Source organism: Taudactylus pleione, unplaced genomic scaffold (assembly GCF_031769625.1).
Source record: "Taudactylus pleione unplaced genomic scaffold, aTauple2 ptg000545l, whole genome shotgun sequence".
Taxonomy (NCBI): domain Eukaryota; kingdom Metazoa; phylum Chordata; class Amphibia; order Anura; family Myobatrachidae; genus Taudactylus; species Taudactylus pleione.
In genome coordinates, this window is record NW_028284947.1 from 2888459 (window position 1) to 2912154 (window position 23696).

A 23696-nucleotide genomic window follows, 5' to 3' on the forward strand; every position below is an offset into this window, starting at 1 on the left:
GCATTTATGACTGTTGGTGTAGTGACTTGCATTTGCGAACTAATTAACGCATTTTTCGAGGCTTATTCATCATGTAAACCAGTTTTGCTTTTCCCTTTTCCATTTTTGGGGTCCATTTGACCCCTATTTGACGTACGGTGTGCAATGTCGTTTTCATCGATGGCCAAATGTGTGTTTCGCCTATTTTATGTGTTGGCTTGCACCAATTTGACAAACATAAAATCACCCTCTAAAATTTTGATGTCTCATTTTTGGCTTTTTTACAGTTTATACGTATCATGACAATACCCCGGCATGTAAGCAGCTATGGATGGTATCATAAAGCTAAGTTGTTTTATGTTACTTTTGGGGTGGCTCAAAAGCCTTACATTGTAAACTTTGAATTTCAGGTAGATCTGGGGCGAATTGTTCTGGCCCTGCTCCCGGAAGACGACCAACCTCAAACTCGTCCCAGGCGTAGGCATCGTAGGCATGCAAGGCCACAGATATTTCGAACACGTGTCACCCTTTTTGGAATGCCCGATGATGAGGTTTTAAGACGCTACCGTCTACCTCCCAAAATCATCATAGACACTCTCTCATTAATAGAAAGTGATCTGGAGTGGCAAATTGACAGTCCAACAGCAATACCACCACTGATGCAATTTATGGCGGTGTTACATTTCTGTGCCTCAGGATCGTTTCAAACAACGGTGGGAATAGTGGCGGGCATCTCCCAATCCTCCTTTTCCCGGATCCTGAGGGCAGTGATGGAGGCACTTTTCAAGCACCTCCATCATTTTATTCAAATGCCTTTGGATATGGGTGCCCTTAGTGTGGCCAAGGCCAATTTTTACCAAATAGCTGGCTTCCCACACATCATAGGGGTTGTGGATGGTACTCACATACCACTTCAGCCTCCAGCACGGCTGGAGGCAATATTTAGAAACAGGAAACACTATCACTCCCTGAATGTAATGGTGGTATGTGATGCCTCCCTCCAGATCCTGTCCCTGAATGCTAAATTACCAGGAAGTGCTCATGACTCCTTCGTCATCCGGCAATCAGGGATATGGCAGAAATTAACCAACCTACAAGCTGGTGATGCGTGGCTTCTGGGTAAGTGGAGACCTTTAGTACATAACAATGTTAAGCTTGATACACAGTGTTCCTGATGTTGTCTATTTTTTTTCACAGGAGACAGTGGATACCCTTGCATGTCCTGGCTGCTCACTCCTTATTTGGCTCCCACACCAGGGCCACAAAGTGCGTATAATTCTGCACTTACAGCACCAGGCAAGTGGTGGAGCGCTGTATCGGCCTTTTAAAAGGCCGATTCAGATGCCTCCACCGCTCTGGTGGCGAGCTCATGTATGTGCCGGATATGGTGTCTAAAATTGTGGTCCTGTGTGGGATATTTCACAACATTGCCATAAGGAGTGGTGTCCCAATGCAGCCAGAGGATGCCTTACCTGAGGATGGCCCCCCCGAGGTTGGTCGGAGGTAAGTATGTGGGGGGGGCCATACGCGATGATGTGGTGGCCCGATTTTTTAGGTAAGTTGTAACAAAACTACAGTGTTTATACCTAATGTGTTTGTTTGCGAACATCTAATTTTGTGTTTTTTTTCTCACCATCTTCTGTTTGTTCACATAATCTTTGGCACTCCAACGCTCACTACTTCCTGCTACCCTTACCAAACCTGGATCTGGTCCTTTTGGGCATATATTCTGGAACCCATATCGCTACGCCATGTTTGTGGAATCATGTTGCCATGGTCCTTCGTCAACCAGTTCTTGATTTTTAGTTTTTATTTAATTATTTCTTGGTATGTGTTGTATTTGAATTTATCACTGTGTTATTTTTTTGGGAGTGACCACTTTGTTTTCTCTGTTATGTTGTGAATAAATGTTTGGAGAGTGAAATGGTCTTCCTTTTTTGGGACGTTAACAGCAAGTGTAACCAGGTTAACACAAGTTACATTTGACTAAGGGGTAATCCAGTACTGACGCCAGTTGAGCTAAACTGAAATATGTTTTCAGCTTCCCAACCCACACCAAAAGGAAGCCTGGCCCAACCTTGGGATTTGTAAGATTGGCCTAAGCAGCTTGCGCACCAACTAGGAACCTGTAAAATGTAGAAATATGTAATTGACACTACACCCAAATAGGGAAATGACATTGTTACTGTTATGTGTTTCTTGTGTCTGTTTGACATACAAAGACAAAACACAATCTAACTTTTAAAAAAGGGAAATCCTTGCAGGAACAGTCTACTTATGTCATGCTAAACTATCTTGGTTTTGGATGTAAAAAATGAGCCAGAACGTATATTTGTCGGAAAAAATTTATTTGGAAACGTTAACAAAAATAAAAAAACTACTGCCGAAGGAGGCCAGACAGCCGGTCGAGGCCCACCAGAATGCCAATTACATGTTGGCGCATCTGGCCCACACAATCCGCCACCTCTTGCCGACGCCTCTGTTCCTCTGTGGGTGAGAAAAGTGTGTGGGTTAATACAACAATAGGGAATCCACAATAAAAAAAAAAAAAAAACAACGAAATCACTCCTAAACCTAAAAAAAAACAAAAAAAAAAAGGGGGGGCTGCCAAAAATACAAGGCCTATGTACAAATTCCCACAGGTGTGATATGTGTATGTTGAAATCACCAGGAAGAGGTAAAGGCAAACTGCAAAATCACCAAAAGTCAAGCCACAAAAACACGAAGAAAGGCACGACACATGATTACATACAAACAGTTTGTGCTTTAAAAAAAAACAAAATAAAAACATACCGGGAGCCAAAACGGGAGCTCCGGAAATGCCTCCATGATCCTCCTCGGAGGATCCGTCATTCCCCAAAGAATGGGGAGGAGTTATGATGGACTCCGGGGAGGGGGTAATTGGAAGAGGGGTGGGTGGAGGAGAGGGGGAAGTGGGACGGAGGGGAAGGAGGCCCGACATTTCCGGGAGAGGGTCTGGGAAGGATGGGGAGGAGTGGGGAATAGGGGAAAGATTTGGGGTGGAGTGTTGGCTGGGGGTTGGGGATAGTGTCCAGGAACGCCGTCTGGACGGACGGTGACGGCGGAGTCTTGGCTGTCCCCCTAAAATATGTCAACGAAATTGCGGTTAGTTTATGGACAAATCCGGGGACCAAAACTAAAAAAAAAAAAAAACCCAAAAAATAAGCCAAATAGGAGTAGAATGAATAAATCAGAAAGAGAGGGAAAACATGCACACGCAGATATGAGTACAAATAATAAATAGTACAGACAGGAAAACATGCACACGCAGATATGAGTACAAATAATAAATAGTACAGACAGGAAAACATGCACACGCAGATATGAGTACAAATAATAAATAGTACAGACAGGAAAACATGCACACGCAGATATGAGTACAAATAATAAATCGGACAGACAGGAAAACATGCACATGCAGATATGAGTACAAATAATAAATCGGACAGACAGGAAAACATGCACACGCAGATATGAGTACAAATAAGAAATAGGACAGACAGGAAAACATGCACACGCAGATATGAGTACAAATAAGAAATAGGACAGACAGGAAAACATGCACACGCAGATATGAGTACAAATAAGAAATAGGACAGACAGGAAAACATGCACACGCAGATATGAGTACAAATAAGAAATAGGACAGACAGGAAAACATGCACACGCAGATATGAGTACAAATAAGAAATAGGACAGACAGGAAAACATGCACACGCAGTTTGCCCCACAAACACAAACATTAAAACCACAATACATAACACTTACTTTCCAGGATCTGCATGCGAAAGCATGCCAGCAAGCGGGGCGTTCGCCGTTGCAGGTCGGACCACCTGCGCTCCAGCTGCCCGATGTTGCGGTGTGAGCCGAAGGACCGCAGGCGGGACCGTGCCTCCGCATACGCGGAGCGCTTCTGCCGGTTGGTCATGGGTTGAGGTTGGCTGGTGATCCGGCGATCCATGACCTCCGTAAGCACCAGCAGCTCGCGCCTGGTGAATGCGGAGGCTCTCATGATGGCAATGGTGTTTTTCTTCAAAAACATTTTTGATAAAGTGTGTAAAAATTTACTGATTGGCTAATGTATTTTGGAAATTAACAGGAGCAATTTTATTGGTTAGTGTATGAGTCATGTGTTCGACAGGGCCAGAAATCTCTGGAGAGTTATGATAGGCTTGATGCAGTGACATGCGTAAGCAAATTTAAATAAAGAAATGAACCCAGAGAAATATGCGGGGATCCACAGCAATAGAACAATTGTTTAATTGTGGTTCACATGTTTTTTGAACAATAAAAGCGAATGTTTCATCCGTACGTATTCTGCGGGTAAACACAAACACGGACAAGAGTAAAGTTTCTTGCATTGTGTTGAAAACAAACAAACAATTAAGCTAATTGATACATTGATTGGCATGATACGATTGATGGAGGTAGGCAGAATAAAGGAGCAGGTAATCGACATCTGACAAGGCCACTTCCTGTTTATACTTGTGCGTGCGTTCCTTTCAAGCCATTTCGGGGATGTACGCTCGCTATTTCGTACGCTCGTTAGTTAGAGGAGGGGTCGTCAGAGTTTAGGGAGGAATTTTAGATGCGAACGAAAATACGAGCGAGCCATTGAATTTAAATATTTTTGTACGTACGCCTTACGTACGTGCGCCCGCTTGCGAGTGGGTCTGAATGAGGGCCTAAGCTACCCTTATCTTTGACCAGTCACTAACCTTATGCGAGTATCTCCTTCCACTGGTGTGTGGTGCAGTGTCAGTGAACTGGTAGTGTATGAGAGAGGCAGCAACAGCAAAGCCCTGATACAGGCAGTTACCAGTATGACATCACAGCATGACCTCACACTGCAACAGACAGGCCAAGACTGGTTATTTCTATTTTGAGGCCCCTGGTGTCTTTTGTATGACTGACCTAAGGGAAATGTGATGTCACTTCTTATTTACAACTCTTACATTCACATCAGATTATTATTATTTTTATGGCAGGGTTTTAATTTTTGGCTATGTGCTGCTTTGTATGAACCCAATTTCCCTGGTTACGGTTTAAAAAAAATATATATATAAAAAAATTAATTCCAGTATAAAAAACATTATCAATACAGGTATGTAAAATATCGGTGTATCATTTACATTCCTTTGGGGAGTATTACATTTGTAAATCAAATCACATTCAGCACCATGCTTATATAAACCCAAAAAATTATATAAGCAAAATAATAGCACCTCTATATAAAGAAGTAAAACTTTACGTTGTTTTTTAATGTTACAGTGTATCAGTGATTACCTCAATTAAGCATTAAGCACTATTTAAGTCACTGACCTCCCTCGGATGTATTGTGATACTTTCAATTAAACATCATATTGGCATAAAACTCAGCACTACATTCTCTCCCTTCCCCATTAGGATCTGCAGAGCCGCTATGGAAAGTGCTGTCCAATTGTCAAGTAGAAGTTTGTTTAGTAAAAAATATATACCGTATATACTCGAGTATAAGCCGAGTTTTTCAGCACATTTTTTGTGCTGAAAAAGCACCCCCTCGGCTTATACTCGAGTCATGCCCGCATGGTACGCTGCTGAGTAGCGTACCATGCGGGCCGCGGTGCAGACTGTGTCACTGTGACACAGCCTGCACCGCGTGTGTAGCGCTGACCGGACGGAGTTTGGTCAGCACTACACACTGCCAAACACACAGCCGCCGGAGCCGGCAGCTATGTGTTTGGTATAATCAGCAGCCGCTGAGAGTCTGTCAGACTCTCAGCGGCTACTGCTGCTCCCACTGCGGGAGCCATCTTCCGGCTCCCGCAGTGGGTAATGGGAGAGACGTCGTCATGACGACGTCTCTCCCATTATGCAAAGCGGCGGGGGAGCCTGTAGCAGCGTCGGGACCAGGAGCGGGGTTACAGGTAAGTGTTTGTTTTTTTTACATTTCTTTCTACTGGGGGGGCTACTACCGGGGGGTACTACCAGGGGGGGGATATCGCTACTGGGGGCACTACCAGAGGGGGGGATTAATAATGGGGGAACTACCAGGGGGGATGTTGCTACTGGGGGCACTACCAGGGAGGGGGGGAATACTGGGGGCACTACCAGGGGGGATGTTGCTACTGGGGGCACTACCAGGGGGGGTTAATACTGGGGGCACTACCAGGGGGGGATATTGCTACTGGGGGCACTACCAGGGGGGGGATTAATACTGGGAGCACTACCAGGGTGGGATGTTGCTACTGGGGGCACTACCAGGGGGGGTTAATACTGGGGGCACTACCAGGGGGGGATATTGCTACTGGGGGCACTACCAGGGGGGGGATTAATACTGGGGGCACTACCAGGGGGGGATATTGCTACTGGGGGCACTACCAGGGGGGGATTAATACTGGGGGCACTACCAGGGGGGGATATTGCTACTGGGGCACTACCAGGGGGGGTATTACTACTGGGGGCACTACCGGGGGGGATATTACTACTGGGGGCACTACCAGGGGGGGATTACTACTGGGGGCACTACCAGGGGGGGATTACTACTGGGGACAGTACCAGGGGGGGATTACTACTGGGGACAGTACCAGGGGGGATTACTACCAGTAGCTGCTGCATTTCCCACCCTAGGCTTATACTCGAGTCAATAAGTTTTCCCAGTTTTTCGTGGTAAAATTAGGTACCTCGGCTTATATTCGGGTCGACTTATACTCGAGTATATACGGTATACTGAAATATTATAATAATAGCTGTCAAAAACCATTAGGGCAGCAAGTGAACAGACCTAAATAAGGTCACCAGTGGCTGGATCTGGGACCTCTGGGACTCTGCTTGATGGAAGACAGAAAACACTGCAGCACATTAAACAGCTGAAATTGATTAGTTCATGTTCATGTGACTGCAGTAACCAGTCAGAAAAGCCCTGGCATGGGTTTGTTTGATGGGAGGGGCTATTCTAAGTGCAAAAATCACAGCAGGGTATATCTGTGGGATGTATTAGTCATATATACATACATAGATGCTAAGTACCACATTTTATTAGGAGAATGTTGCTGAGAAGGGGTCCCAGGCTGATAACCAACTTTATTTAATCACATCATAATACAACAGGCTACAGCCCTGGGGTCCAGGCAGCTCACCTCCATTTGCTATGGCCATGTTATGACTATGACTGATGGCCTCTCCAGCTTCATTCCAGGTGAGAAGATTTAGGTCCCCTTCTGAATGAGCATTCTATGCACCCTGCGACGTGCTACTATGTCAGCGCTGTGTCTACAGATTAGCTTTATATGTTACATTGATTACTCCCTGCAGGGTGGCTACATTTGGAGGTGCCTTGTGCAGTAGTGTCAGACCCTCCAACATGACCCCTTCCACCAGGTACAAACTGCTCTGCTCTTGGACTTCCCACCTACTTTATTATTCCGTTTACCTGTGTTGAACTGGTTGATTGATGAGAAGGTTTCAACACAGATGACTGCAATCTTAAATGAGGTAGGACGTCCAGGAACAGAGCACTTTGTTCCTGGTGGAAGGAGTCATGCTGCAGGGTCTGTATTATATCTATAATGGGTGCACACGGACCCCACATCCTCATTAACAACACTTACCCTGAGTGGAACCTGAGGCCACCTGAGAGGAATCTTCCAGGAAAATAGTGCCAATGCCATTCTCTGAGAGATATGTACATGCGGGGTAGACTCTGGCACAGTCCACATGCACCAGCTCAAGGGGGGGGGGGCAGGACTCGGACACTGCAGACCAGACCCATAACTGATATGAGATGTAAAAGCAGAAACATGTAAATGCATTTTGAAGTACACTTATACACCCTTCCTACCCTCCAACATGACCCATAATATTATTTGCAAAATGCTCTGCTCCTGGACTTCTCACCTAATGTATGATTGCAGTCACCTGTGTTGAACTAGGTAATTGATGAGACAGGTGTTTCACCACAGCATACCTCCCAACATGACCCTCTCCAGGAGGGACTTCCCTGGTAATTTATGATTGGTGGCGGCTCCAGAGGTGGGGCTGCAGTACAGTCCAAAATTCAAATAGGGGAGTCACACCAACTGCCAGTGAGTCCCAGCCAGTGATGTTTGGCAGTGTGTGAAATGACAGTTGGTGTTGCTCCCCTATTTGACTTTTGAACTGTGCTGCAGCCCCACCTCTTACCAGGGAAGTCCAGGACCAGAGAATTGTGTCCTTCCTGGAGAGGGTCATGTTGGGAGGTATGATGACAGTGTACTGGCTGCAATCATAAACTAAGAGGGAAGTCCAGGAGTAGAGCATTTTGTACCTAATGGAATGGTCATGTTGGAGGGTCTGATATATGTACATACTCCCCAGTTATTGCTTCAGATGATTCCCACCAACATGTGCCACAGTTATAAAGGTGATGCAGGTGCAGGAGTGCAGTGATTGACCGGAATCACCACTGCACAGAAAACTGCCTTGGAGGATAACAGGAACTGCCTGGGAGGATAACAGGAACTGCCTGGGAGGATAACAAGAAACTGCCTGGGAGGAGCTGTGTGTGGCTGCATCAGCTCCTCCCTATTCTGCAATCTCCGTGGCTATGAGAAGCTGCCGCACATGCGTGGCCGCTCCCTCTACTGACAGGCTCTGTTCTGAACTCCAGTGAGACAGAGACAAGAATCTCCGTCTCACAGGTCTGACCCCTGTGACCAGGCCCGGGACTCCAGTCCCGGCAGTCCCCCTCTGATGGCGGCCCTGCTTGCAGATATCTCTTTCAGATCTACTGGTGTCTACGGGCTACTGACCGACCCATATGTCGGCCACAGGAAGCAGTTAAAATGACATCAACACTCTTTTTTTCTGGCCAGACACATTGGTAGGCCAATTGGTTAGTGTGTATGCACAGGCACATAATACCAAATCGGTCAGTGGGTCGACCAAGTGTGTACCTCACATAAGACTTTATTACATTAAACTTGTAAGCGCCATTATGAAATAATTAGGAAAACGTTTTTTTTTAGTGAATCACTGGCGATAGTGAACCATGTTTTCCCCCTTTTTTATTTCGTGGTGGATTCTTCATATACTCGGGTTTGGAGAAAGTAGGAAAATCAGAGAGTTTTTAAGAAAGGCATTCAATAGACTTGGTTCATATAAGCAGGGCCAGAACAGGGCTCTGTGCGGACTTGTGCTGGCACTGCCGCATAAACCCCTGATATCCTGATGTCATGCCTAGGGGATGGGACTGCAGGCTCTAGTAAGTAGAGCACTAATGATGTTTAGGACAGCTCCACAGGATGCAGGTCGCCTGCCGGAAGCGTCTCATGGAAGCTCTGGACAGCTCAGCAACAGCGCTACATGCATGTGCCATGGGGCAGCGACTGCACCGTTCCCAGGGCCCTGTGCTACAGCACCGCTCACACACCACTAGTTACTGCCCTGCATGTAAGGGCATTTAAACTAATTCATCCTATGTGGCTGGGGATTTTTCTTCTTCTTTGGAACATTCCGTGAATGGTTAAAGTCCCTGCAGTTTAGATAATTTGGGGAACATCAAAGATTTTTGTGAAAGGCTTTCAATCTGCTTGATTCTTACACAGAGCTGTGGATTCTCTTTTTGGGCAAAGGACGAAACAACATCCCTCTGGCATGAGAAAAAACACCACATTTCATCCCTTACAGTTGTAGTGTTTTGCTATAGGGTGGTTTATAATTAAATTTTTTGTTTTTTTGTAATTACTACAGTATGGTATTTTGTTTATATTTTTTACATGTTTTTAAATTGTTGACATTACATGGGAGACAATATAACAGCACTGGGTGGAAACCATATTCTACATATCAAGATATATAAGTATATATTGAGATTGTGTGAGGATACTAGAGTGCGCGGACCCCCTTGTTTTGTTTTTGGTAAACCACCCTCAAGTGGTTCAGATTCGGTTTGGTTTTGGATTCTTTAAAATTGATAACGACAGCTAAAATCATGAAATTTTGGCCTGTTTACATGCAATCCAAAACCCGAGATTCAGATTCAGTTTTTAAATCCAAGTTCCGAACTTGCAGTAGACCCTAGCCAGGACTCAGTTTGACTCGGAAACCCGAAAGTTCCCGTATGATCATTTTTCAGGAAATCGAACTGCACTCTCTAAAGAAAACCAGGCCCTAGTTGGGGCTTGAACGATGCTTACCCCTGTGCCACTGTGTTGACTTGCATGTTAATTTTACTGAACTGTAAAATTAATGAGGTTTTTATACAAACATTTGACTGAAATCCATTGCGAATGTATTACAAATGTAGCAGAGACATAAAAAAGTGAAATCAATCAAACTTCACAAATAAAAACAATTACAGCAAGTCACAGTATGCCGAATTGGGACAATTAAAATATTTGTTAATAGTACTTTAGTAAGCCTAGCTAAAAACTAAGATAAAAAAAAGCCTAGCAAAAAAGAAGTTCAGTAAACTAGTTAGAAGATACCTACAAGTCACAAACAGAAATAAAAAAAGTCGATTTTATTTCAAAGTTTGCTTCTTATATTGAAGCACATATTAAAGCAACAGTACGATGTTCATAAAATATAAGTGTGATGCCGTAACATGTCAGAATACTGATATTTTGTATGTATACTAAAATAAGAATTCTTAAAATTGTACAAATAGATACATTAAAAATGACATAGAAATAGGGTGCGATTCTGGCACATATTAGTTTAAGACGGGATTATAAGCAAAAAAGATTTACAAGAATCAGCAGTAACAAGTCTGATGCTCAAGAGACATTATAATTGTACATTTTACTGTACATACATTATATGAGTTGAAGCTGGCTGAATATTATATTGGAGTTTTTTTTATTTTTTTTTATTTTTTCTTTTCAAGTTTAAAAATGCACTACATATAAAGTGTCCATAGTTTAAGGCGACGTTACAGCTCAAAACTGTTATCCTTTCTAATCTGTGGAAGCTTTGTTTGACATAGGGCTGGATGGTTATGTTACATACTGTAAAATACACCCTTCATCATCATGTGTTTTTTGTTTTTCCTCGATATCAGTTGCATTTTACAAGTGGTTTTGTCCCAGATAACTGAATACTTTAACACAGGTTGTATGGTTTTCACAGTATCCATCACCACTGCAAAAGTTCATGTTTTGGAAGGAACTCTATCTGTAAACCCTTTAAGGTCAGGTAAGCCGTTTATTATTCTTTCCTTTAAAAAAAATACCTGTTAATGTTTTCTCTGGGTTTTTGAGAACATTATATAGTTCTTAAGGCCAAGTTTAGTACTTTATTGTTAAGAATCGTCTTCGTAAGTGTCTTTGGAGCCATATAAGTCTGCTAGTTTCTTAAATCGAGGTCCCCAGTTTTGTAGATAATCGTAGTCCAGATCTGAATCCGTAGAGGCCGACTCTAAAGAACTTAGAGACCCAGCCACAGAACCTCGCCCTTCGTATCCATAAATTTGAATGGAATCATAGGGAGGTGCGGTAGGGTCATTATCAGCTTCATGTATCCTTGTGTTAATGAAATCGTCAACATCAACACTATTTGGAGCTGGTCGTATTACAAGATCCCGTGGAGAGAATTGGTACTCAGGCTTTATATCTTTACGTGGAATGAACCCATTAATCCCATCAGGATTTTGTAATGTGGCAATGTCAAAGGCTTCAGTGTCTTCCTCCCCTCCACCTTCGTCATCGTAAGTTATTATATTCTCACGAATATCCTCTTCCTCAAAGACAATCAAGGGTTCCTTCTTTTCTCGACGTAGTGCTACAAATAACACCACAATCACTGCAAGTTAAAAAGAAAATGATACTGTTAGAGTTTTCTGTTGTACAGTTTGAAAGATTTCAGCAAGAAACTAATCAATATACAAAAACTCTTTGGCTAAAATAAATAATTTATGGAAAAACTTAACATGATTAAAATATAATGGGCTGCAAAAAGATGATGTCATAAATATTATTCAATGGGCTATGCCATCCATCTAGCACATGCACTGGGGAAATGCTGGAGGGAAAAGCTCTGAACTAGGCACCAGAGGAAGAAAGGTGTTGGAACAAAGGGATGTCTGAGTATCCACCTACATACCAGAACATCTGCAGCACCCAGTGGAAAAGGAAGCCAAACGGCAGCGCACCCAGCATTAGAGGCTATTGACTTTCCATCCACTAACTGTCCTGTTTTCTCCAGGATCTGTATTGTGTTCTCCCGACCCGAAGGCCCTGCACAGTATCATTGCTGTCTTTGGTCAGCAGTATATGATCACAAAGGTAGCTGGATGTCTGCTACAGAGTTCTAACAGGAGAGATAGAAAGGGGGAGAGCGAGAGACGGGGGATTGAGAGGGGAAGGAAAGACAAGGGAGAGAGAGTGATAAAGACAGGGGAGGGAAATGAGAAGAGGAAAGAGAGAGAGAGTATGAAAGAGAGACAGAAGAAGTAGATAAAGATGGGAGAGAGAATTGCAAAGAAGATAGTGGAGGAAGGTGGGGATAGAGATAGAGAGAAGGGGGAGAGAAAAAGGGTGGGAAAAAGAGAGAGAGAGACACACAGAGAGATTGTGGAGGGAGAGAGATACAGGAGAGAGTGATTGAAAGATGTGGAAGAAAGAAGAAAAAAGAAAGCCCTGCAACACCAGGCACAATAGCTAGTAGTAGCAACCCAGTGAATGACAGGTCCAAAATACTAGTATACTAAATGTATGCACAGGGGAGATGCAGGAGGGCATGGTGCAGAAAACAAGTCACCGTGTATCCGCACCCCTCCGCATAAAAAAAATACAAATTATATGATTGGGGCTGGGATGCATCATGTATAGCATTTCGAGTGCAATACATCCAGCCGCTTACCGCATACATAGCAGCGTTTATTAATGCCATATGCATGTAGTTTTGCGATTAGAACTGAAAAGGACAGTTCTTCGGATAAAAGCTGTCCTTTGCAGCCTGAGGACTTCAGGGTTTATGACCCAGGAGTCCTTCTGCACATGTGCGGCTGTCCGCCAGCACAAGCACAAGCTGCGCGGGACACTGGTAGGTATCCCACAGGCTTCTGTAAGGCAACACCATCTATAGATATCGTTGCCTATCTGGTGCAGGCTTCGGAAAGTTTGGCTCACTGGAGGTTGATACATGTGGCCATTTTCATTGAAGGCGGGATGTACTAACACTAAAAATGCAGTCTTATGGGAAAGGTTTGACTGCATTTTAGTGTTAGTATATTCCGCTTTTAGTGAAAACTGCATCACCAAGATTCCGGACCGACCACTTCACTAGGGAAGCAGGTGGTATCCATGAAGCTAGCCTACTCTCCCTAGCCACCCACAATATCAGGAGCCTCTGTTACTACTTACTGATAGCCACTGTGAGGAGCACTTCTAAACAACATAAGCAAGAAAATGTGAGGAACATGTGTGGAGAAAGACATGCGCCATTTTTAAAACTAAAAATATTTATTATATGCTGTTTATAAATTAAGTTTATTTGTAGGCTTGTAAAGGCTTATCTGAATAAGATCATGTAGAAATAACCAACGCGTTTCGTCTGGATGGGGTTATGTCCCATTTCCTGGACTTCCTCAGGGGTAATTCATTATTATAAGCCTTTTTTCTATTTTTGATGTACAGGCATTTTATATATGTACATTTGTGCTTTTGTGTACAAACCATCTTGCACTATATGTGTTTTATTTTTGTTTTTATCCTATGTATGTTTTTGAAGTTCCATTAAATTCTATGAAAAACCTAATGGTGGAGACATCCTTGTGTACCTGTGGGATACATTGAGAAAAGCCTATTTATCTTTTTATTTAGTACGGGTCCACTTATTAGTCATATTGAGTTCACATTGGTGGCATTTGCACTTTATTGCACTAGGAGGCGCCTAATTTTATTTCAGATCGGAGGAGGTGGTATGGATCCAGACAAGGAGCTTTTGCCGTCCCTTATAGGGATTTTCCTATGCACGTATAAGAATAATTGATGGAATTTTAATCCCCTTGGATTGAGTTGGACTTTTATATATATTGAATACACCTGTCAGCGCTAAGTGTTTTCTTTCATAATATATATATATATATATATATATATATAAATCACAGGGGCTCAGCACTCACCATAATAACTAACAATAATAATAATAAACATAGTAAACAGTGGGGTTTTGATTCATGAATTGATCAATGCATTTAAGCTTGCAGCCCCCGTCACGGGACCCCACTTTACTGCAAGTCCCTACTCTATTGCTCAGAATTATAACATGGACATAGCCATCACATTAGTGTTAAACTCAGGGTATGCTATCAAGGTTTAAAGCCCACAGCAACTTTGCTTTTAAATGTGAGACAGTTACCAAGCACACCTGTTGCAAAACACCTAGGAAAACAGCTGACACAAGTTAGATAACTAGTTAAAAAGGGTGCATGAGAAAATGTGATCACAAAAATGATTAATTATAAAAATTATATATATATTTATATATATATATATATATATAGTATTTACTTTGGTTCATTTGACCGTCTGAGGGCACCTGGGCAAGTTGTTTCTTTTGTCGCGGAGTGCCGGCTATACGTATGTATGTATATATGTATGTATGTATGTATGTATGTATATATATATATATATATATATATATATTATAATAAAAAACAGTGGTGGTGCAGCACTCCTTGCGGCTTTGTGAAATAACAAACTCTTAGGGCGGCATGTAGTATGGCAACTTTTCAATGCCCTTTATTGCGGCACTTTCATCAGGCTCAGAAAGTGCTGCAATATTGGGCACTGAAACGTTGCCATACTACATGCCGCCCTAAGGGCTCTATTTACTATAATCCGCATATTGAATGCAGATTGTAGTGTGATATTAACGACTGAATTCGCATTGAGAATTCAGGCAATATCACAGGGACTTACTACAAATCCCTTGCGATAAAGCTCTGTCCCTGCGAATCCCCTTTGGAGCATTATCAAGATATTTTCGCAAAAAATACCGTGACAAAGTGCCCACGCATGCGCCGACCGGCCACCGCTGCTCCCCCCCCCAGCGCTAAGCCCCCCCGTGATCACGGACCCCCCGCGACCCCCCCTCTTAATTACACTTACCTGCATGATCCGGGTCTACGGTGATGTTCTCCATGCCTTCGGTCAGGTGATCTCCCATACTGCACTGGGACCCGATCACCTGATGACCAGGCAGCAGTGCACTATGGGAGACCAGCTGACCGGAGGGGAGTCATAGGCCCAATCCCCGGTCCCTGGAGTCAGGTAAGTAAATTTTTTACCAATTTTTTTATTTTTGCAGTGATCAGCTTGCGGTCTGTTTAGATCAGACAGCTGATTACAGGGACCGACTCTCGGCTCCGCTCTCCCCGTTAGAGCAGGGCAGGAGTCCGGTACCCGGGGGAGACCCTGGATAACGCCACCTCCAGGTGGCGTTATTATCACAGGGCTTTCCCCGATATTTTTTTACAATTTATTTTTAGTAACTTTGGCCAGATCACATTTCCCATTACAATTATGGGAAAAGAGATCTGCTTACTAAAAATAAGTGATACTTAGGGGTTGGAGTAGAATTTTACAAATTCTACTCCAATTGCCCTGTAATAACTATAGGTGATACTAAAATAATGTGAAAAGGGTGTGAAAACACCCTTTTCCACTTTATTTTAGTCAAAATAATATTAATAAATAGAGCCCTAAGTTTGTTATTTCACAAAGCCGCAAGGAGTGCTGCACCAACGCAGTTTTTTATTGGAAATTTCCTTCTGTGCGGGCACCCGGCGCCATCGATCTAAACAGGGAGAGTTGGACACGCTGGTCTATTTATATATTAATATATATATATATATGTATATATATATATATATATAATATATGTATATATATATATATATATATATATATACACAGTATATATAAAACATTATCTCCGTTGCTCTTTTCTGTGTTTTTCACCATAGTCTTTACATCACCCCTGCAGAGTTGTTTAATCCTAGTAGTTATTAGACTGTATTCAGTATACAGCACAAATTTGTTTTTTATCCAAGGAAAAAAAAATGAAACAACTTTGTCTTGATAATAATAAGGTATTCATTTTAAATATGATCTGCAACAGGACTTGTGCGATATAATCAATGAAAAATGCCTGAAGACAAAAAGTGCCTTTTCTGATTTAGGGGCCTATTTACTAAGCCTTGGATGGAGATAAAGTGGACGGAGGTAAAGTAGCCAATCAGCTTCTATCTGTCATGTCACAGGCTGTGTTTGCAAAATGACAGGTAGGAGCTGGTTGGTTGGTACTTTATCTCCATTCACTTTATTTCCATCCAATGCTTAGTAAATAGACCCCTTAGCTAGTTAAAACAATGGTGTCACTGTGACTAATTTGGTAGTAGATACTCATATCCACATTGAAACTTGAAATCTCAAAAGTATATTTTTGAAAATAGTTCTCAATCAAATCTCAAGTTGCCACAATACTCAAAAGAATCTGTAGATTCCACTTACCTAATAAAATGACAATGCAAGCCAGAATAGCGATCAACGCGCCTGTGCTGAGCCCTGCATTAAGTGACAGTGGTTCATCGTTGCAAGAGAGGACAGTTTCGTCACTGTTACAACTACAGATGCGGACGGTGAGAGTGTTGGTGCTACTCATCGGTGGGGTCCCACCATCACTTATTACAATAGGAAGCAAGTGCATCTTCTGTTTCTGACGGCTGAAAGACACACGCCCAACGTGAAGGGTTGCTGTGTTATCTGTGGGATACAAAGAAGAGAACAATCTTTTACATGTTCCATTTGCATCCCAAGGCCATTTCACCTATGTATGTATAAGCCGGAAAATCACTGCAGGGAGCAGGAACATTGTTTCAATTAAAAAATATTTTCATTCTACTTCATTTAATGTTTTAAGTAAATATATATATATATATATATATATATATATACACACTGTATATATTTATTTATTAACAGTTTCTTATATAGCGCAGCATATTCCGTTGAGCTTTACATTTGGAAACATAAATAGAAAAAACTGGGTAATAACAGACAGATATATAGGTAGGAAGGTCCTCCTCGCAAGCTTACAATCTATAGGGAAATAGACATTGATGCACAAGGATAGGTGCTATATATTGCATTTTGGTCCAGTCACAATGCAGAGTTTCTTGGTGGGCTGCATGATCTAGTCACACAGGAATGTCGGTCAAATATCAGGAGGATGTGAAAGAAAGACAATGTGTGAGGGTATGTGTGGACTGTGAAAGGGGATGTAATTAGACATGAAAGCTATGAAAGTTATGTGGGCAGTTCTGGAATCTGATAAGCTTGCCTGAAGAGGTGAGTTTTCAGGGAACGCTTGAAGGATTGGAGTCTAGAGGAAAGTCTTACTTCTTTGCATGGTAAGGCATCCCATAGAGTGGGTGCAACCCATATATATATATATATATATATATATATATATATAACATATTCATCCAATGGATACCAAAAAATAGATTGTTAAAGAGAATGTTATGAGGATGTTGGATCATGATTGCACCTTCACACATCCAAATCTAAGAGATTCTGCCCGCCTGTAAAGCTTATTGTCACACCATGTCAATTACGTTGCTGACTATTTCTAGGGCTATATTTACTAAAGTGTGGGTTTTTAGAAATGGAGATGTTGCCCATAGCAACCAATCAGATTCTAGCTATAAAAGTGTTAAGTAGAATCTGAGTGGTTGCTATGGCCAACATTTCCATTTCTAAAAACCCGCACTTTAGTAAATATACCCTCTAGTGTTAATAAGTTGCATTTTCATAAATGTGATTCAAACCGTAAATATATAAAAGCCTGAACTTTTTTATATTTACATACTGGTGTTAATGACGCCGGTATGTACCTAGATTTGCGATTCTAATCGCAAAGGACAGTTCTCCTGATAAGACCTTTGCGATAGAGAGACTTGGGGGTTCATGACCCAGCAGTCCCTCTGGAATCATTCTGCGCATGAGCAGAATGAGGCATGCCGACGGGGGGTGCTTGGAGGGATCCAATCGGATCCTTCTCAGTTAGGAATGCGGAAAGAAGCCCATAGGCTTCTATTGGGTAATGCCATCTAAAGTTGGCATTAGCCACCGGGTCCAAGCTCGGAAATATGTCACATTTTGGAGCTTGGTACATTTGAGAAATGCAGTCAAAACCCTGAAAGTGGCCTATTCGGGCATTTTACCAAATTTTTGCCCATAGTACATCCCGCCATTAGTATCTACATTAAATTAATTATTTGAATTTCAATAATACAATGTAATGGTTAACAACAATAATTCTGTAGTTGTGCACGTTTTTAAAGTAAAACAGGCCTCCTAAATCTACTTATTTGGGCTGCATATTCTCCTACCTCTTCTTTTTTATATTTTTCTTCTTTCAGGTCTGTTGGAATAAACACCATTATTGGCTCCCAAAAGTTATAGTAGCACCTGGTTTCATCCATGTGACTATAGTTTGCTCAGCTCCCTCTCATACTTCCTTTGAAGTCCCAAATTTGGTTAAACTAGGAATCTATTCCATAATGTTAATTTGATCTCTGCCGTAGAGAAGTATTTGGAGTAAAAGATTGGGGGCCTATTCATCATAATTTAAAATTCTCTGGAGGTAATTAGGTTTAGAACTCGCATGGAGTGCTACCTAATTACTGGAGGAATTCCTCATTCCTCCTCTCCATAACTATCTATTCCGAAAAGCTGTCATATTTGTGATGACAGCTTTTCGGGAAATATATAGTTTTCACTAACTTACTGCAGCTGGAATCCATGCTGCGCATGCGCCGTTATGTTCATAAATTTTGAGTGTCCAAGCCCCCTCCGAAAACCTCCCCCCTATCCCGCACTTACCTGCCCGCTGCAGCTGCCTCTGGCTCCGGTGGCTGCTCTAACATGTGTTCTCCCAGCAGACCACAGTACAGTTTAGAAGAAAAAAAAAGTTGTTTTTTTTCTAAACTTTATTGGGTTCTGCTGGGAGAACACAGTGTCCGAGCAGCCACCGGAGCCAGTGGACGGACCAGACCGCCGGAGGAAGATGCCGGGGGACCTCACCAGCAGGAAGCAGGTAAGTCTCACCTGCTATTCGCCACCTCACAGTGGCGTATAGTAGCTTCATCAAATTCCGAACATACATAATGTTCGGAATTTGATGAATACCATAATTTCCATATCCCTATAGTAATGTATGGGGAGTGTGGAAATTAACGCAGGGGAACTTAGCCAGATATCAGTGATACTTCATGAATACTAAAATAACGGTATTTAAGGAAAATGTCCTTAAAAACGTTATTTTACTGTTGATGAATAGGCCCCTTGGGGAGGAAAAAAGGATCAGCCGTGAGAATATTATGATGCATGGGGGCCATGGAAATAATACCTTACTACCCAGCAATCACTCCTGCTCCCTTTACTGCCAAAATAAATCTATTATGTCCATGTTATCCTATTGCTTGCTACTTGATTTGGATTACAGAAAAGCAGTCACACTGTTTTCTTTTAATCGCATACATTTAGAAAGCTGCATCTGTAAAGGCTATTAATGTAGGTCTAAATAACAGCTTCAGTAAAATATGCAGAATAAAAGAATTTCATCGGAGACTTAAATCTTTTGGAAAATAATTTGGAAAGTAAATGATTCTGCAAATGCGAATGTGTTTATTTGCATTACGTGATGGGAGGTTTGGCATAGCATGAAAAGGATCAGTCTACACAGAACAATGTATTCAATTATCCCCATGTATGTTTTATACAAAATAGGCTTTTTGACATTAGACTTGGGGTCCTGTAAAGTGATAGTTAAAAGCTGATTGGTTGGTACTTTGCCTCTTCCAAACTTTGATAAATCTCCCCCTAATTGGCCTATTCAGTATGTTCATTATTGGGGACCTGGCAGTCCTCGATAAATAAGTGTCCAATTAGTTGCGTATAGCAGCAATAGATACAAAACTGCCGAAGCAATTCACCATTGCTCCATCACGCTGTCTCTGCACCGCAGCAATTCACCATTGCTCCATCACGCTGTCTCTGCACCGCAGCAATTCAACATTGCTCCATCACGCTGTCTCTGCACCGCAGCAATTCAACATTGCTCCATCACGCTGTCTCTGCACCGCAGCAATTCAACATTGCTCCATCACGCTGTCTCTGCACCGCAGCAATTCAACATTGCTCCATCACGCTGTCTCTGCACCGCAGCAATTCAACATTGCTCCATCACGCTGTCTCTGCACCGCAGCAATTCAACATTGCTCCATCACACTGTCTCTGCACCGCAGTGATTCAACATTGCTCCATCCATCACGCTGTCTCTGCACCACAGCAATTCAACATTGCTCCATCACACTGTCTCTGCACCACAGCAATTCAACATTGCTACATCACGCTGTCTCTGCACCACAGCAATTCAACATTGCTCCATCACGCTGTCTCTGCACCGCAGCAATTCAACATTGCTCCATCACGCTGTCTCTGCACCGCAGCAATTCAACATTGCTCCATCACGCTGTCTCTGCACCGCAGCAATTCAACATTGCTCTATCACGCTGTCTCTGCACCACAGCAATTCAACATTGCTCCATCACGGTGTCTCTGCACCGCAGCAATTCAACATTGCTCCATCACGCCGTCTCTGCACCACAGCAATTCAACATTGCTCCATCACGCTGTCTCTGCACCACAGCAATTCAACATTGCTCCATCACACTGTCTCTGCACCGCAGCAATTCAACATTGCTCCATCACACTGTCTCTGCACCGCAGCAATTCAACATTGCTCTGGTGCAGAGACAGCTGATCCAAAGATTAACTATATCCACAAGACCCTTCACTGCTACAGTACTTCTGTAGCAATGAAACTTTGCACCGCCGAGTCTGATTTAGCAGTGCTAGTGTGTCTGCATGAAAAATGACAGTACGGAGCTTATTGGTTGGTACTTTATCTTTCTCAACTTTATTTCTCTTCAAGGCTTAAAAAATCTTCCCCGAAGGGGTCTATGTACTAAGCCTTTAAGAAAGATAAAGTGGATGGAGATACAAGTACCAACCAATCATCTCCTAACTGTCACTTTACAGACTGTGTTTGACAAATGGCAGGAGCTGATTGGTTGGCACTTTATCTATATCCACTTTATCTCTCTCTTCAAGGCTTAGTACTCTTAGGCGGAGATGTATTATAGCGACACTTAACGTGCCGCTATAACGCTTCCTGTTTCGCCTCTTTACCGAGGTGAAGCAGGCACAAACGAAGAAATGTATTAACATCTCATCGGCCGGAGCGGGGGAGTGATCCCAGCTAGAGACCACAGCGCATCAGCCTATTGCTGATGCGCTGTGTCTCAGTCCCGGCCGGCTCCACTGAGCATGCGCGGGATCTCGCAAGCATTGCGAGATTCTGCATGCAGCCCCTGAGCTGGCAGCCCCCGCAGCAGGGATACCGCTCTCCCTGCTGTGGGGATAGCGCATCGCCAGGCTGCCGCTGTCGATAGCAACAGCTGCAGCAGGCAGAACGGTCAGGCGAACTGACTGTTCACACATAGCCCTGCTGTTCATTGGCATTGCGCCCCTGTTATTTACCGCCCAAACCCCCAATCATACATGGGGAAGAAGCAGTATCAGTGCACATAACGTGCGCTGATGCCGCTTTGACAGTTAATACATCTACCCCTTAGTCACTCGTGGCGATGCAGTTGAAATATTACTGTACAACACTGTATTGCCTTTACTTGATGCATGCGCAGTGCAAAAACATGCAAGATATGCTCCGCAAACAGTCCTACATGTGACTTAGCATCAGCCTTGCTATGTTTCATTTACTTTCTTCCTATGGATTTTCCTAATTTGCTACTTGGACTTTGTGAAACACAGAGATTTCCCAGTACAAATAAATAATGTATAGAAAGAAAGGTGTTGGATAGTGAGGTACTGATATGTGGGAATCACTAATTTAGGGAGTTAACTCTAAGTCTAGCCATGCTCATATTTGGATACTTTGTGGTCATAATTTCATATGATCTATAATACTTGTACTTCAATCATTCAGTAAGTGTTTAATGGCATTGGGTCTCGTACTGTTTATAGAGAGGTTTTACAGTGACATCTATAGGCTTCTAGAGTGTAAGTTGGCTATTGGGATTTTGCATAGAATGCAGTTATGGGTCAGGTATTGCATGAGCATGTCACAAGTAACATGAAGGGAAGGAATTACTTATGTTCCTTTCACACGTGTATACAATGTTTGTAATATGCACGTGGTAAAGCATGCACACAAATATTCCCAAATTAGCTTTGATCCGTACCGGTCAATGTAATGTAATGTAAAGTGCAGGGTCTTTATAATACACTTCCTTATAAAGCTGTTTTTATGGATTTAAAAAATGTGCATACAGCTTAATAAATGCAGCCTAAACCTACTCACACATACGTCATGCCTATTTAGATAACTAAAATGTAGGCTTCATATGCACATGTGAAAGGTTTGCAGTAGCTAAAGCTGCCTCAGGATCTTCTAGGACAAATGAAACACTCTATTTTGCATTGATACAAACCTCTCTGGTCTCTTATGGAAAAATTGGAATGTACAAATTCTGGTGGAAAACTGAAGTAAAATCGAAGTCCATTTGCAGTGTCATCTTTATCTACAGCAGTTACTGTGAAAAAATTCTATAGAAAAGGAAATATAGAATATTAGACATGAAAAACTGGAAATATATTTAACATTTATAAAACATCTACCATAACCATATATAATTATTGGGTCACTTTGTGGTGTTCATGTTCTTCAGTAAAGCAAATGACAGCCCTTTGCATAGGCAAATGCATGGGGGGTTTCCATCTGCCCCGGAAACCCCGCTCCCCAGCCCACACCATGACCAGAATAGAAATAGTAATGTAATAGAATTTTACTAGTGATGCATTTTCTTCACAGCATCACAAATTAAATAATTAGCACCGCCTGTGGATCTTTTAACATGCATCAGTTAGTAATAAATAAGCTGTGTACCAACTTGGAGATATGGAAAACATTCACAGTTAGGGATATGCTGCTATAGAGCCCAATATGTACATATATGTCCAGGGCAGTGCTAGGTTATTCTGCTGCTCCCAGACTCCCGGACTTGCTCTAATACTCTGGAATGGTGCCCACCTCTAAAATACAAACATTCAGCTCAGGCAGGATGATCCTACAGCCGCATTTAATGGCTTACTGTGATCACTGATCCTGTATATGCTGGAATTATGATACACAATACACTCTGTATGATGCATATTAAAGCTGGATAAATGCTAATTATACCCTCTTCATGGACTGGCCACATTCACTCCAAAATCAAGCATTTGGAAACCCCCCTCTAGAAATCCTGTGTTTGCCACTGCTTTGTATACATCCCAACAAAGTGAATCAAATTTATGATTGAACAACACTCCTATGAAATGACTATTTGTGAAACACAATCACATGACTTATTGTGAAACTCTCCTTTCACATAACTCAAAAGACACTTTTGTCATATGACTCATTGTAGGACACTCCTGTCACATGACTCATTGTGAAAGCAATCAGACAGTCCCGATTTCAGGGGTCTATTTACTAAGCCTTGAATGGAGATAAAATGGACTGAGATAAAGGAGTCAATTCAACATGTTAATTATGGGGGCCCAAACAGCAAGTAGTAAATTAAACCACCGAGTCTGTGGTCT

General features: G+C 42.4%; 1 protein-coding gene across 1 annotated transcript in view; it reads right to left on the bottom strand.

Annotated features, from left to right (window-relative positions):
* Positions 1-10465: 10465 nt before the first annotated feature.
* The window catches only part of CDH11 (cadherin 11), a 164092-nt gene continuing 150861 nt past the window's right edge, over positions 10466-23696 (bottom strand). The window contains exons 10-12 of the mRNA XM_088451281.1: positions 22544-22658; positions 16476-16727; positions 10466-11760 (exon numbers count right to left, since the gene is read on the bottom strand). Of these exons, the coding sequence (XP_088307407.1) occupies positions 11261-11760; positions 16476-16727; positions 22544-22658 (867 nt within the window). The 3' untranslated portion in view covers positions 10466-11260. The remainder of the gene's footprint in view (positions 11761-16475; positions 16728-22543; positions 22659-23696) is intronic.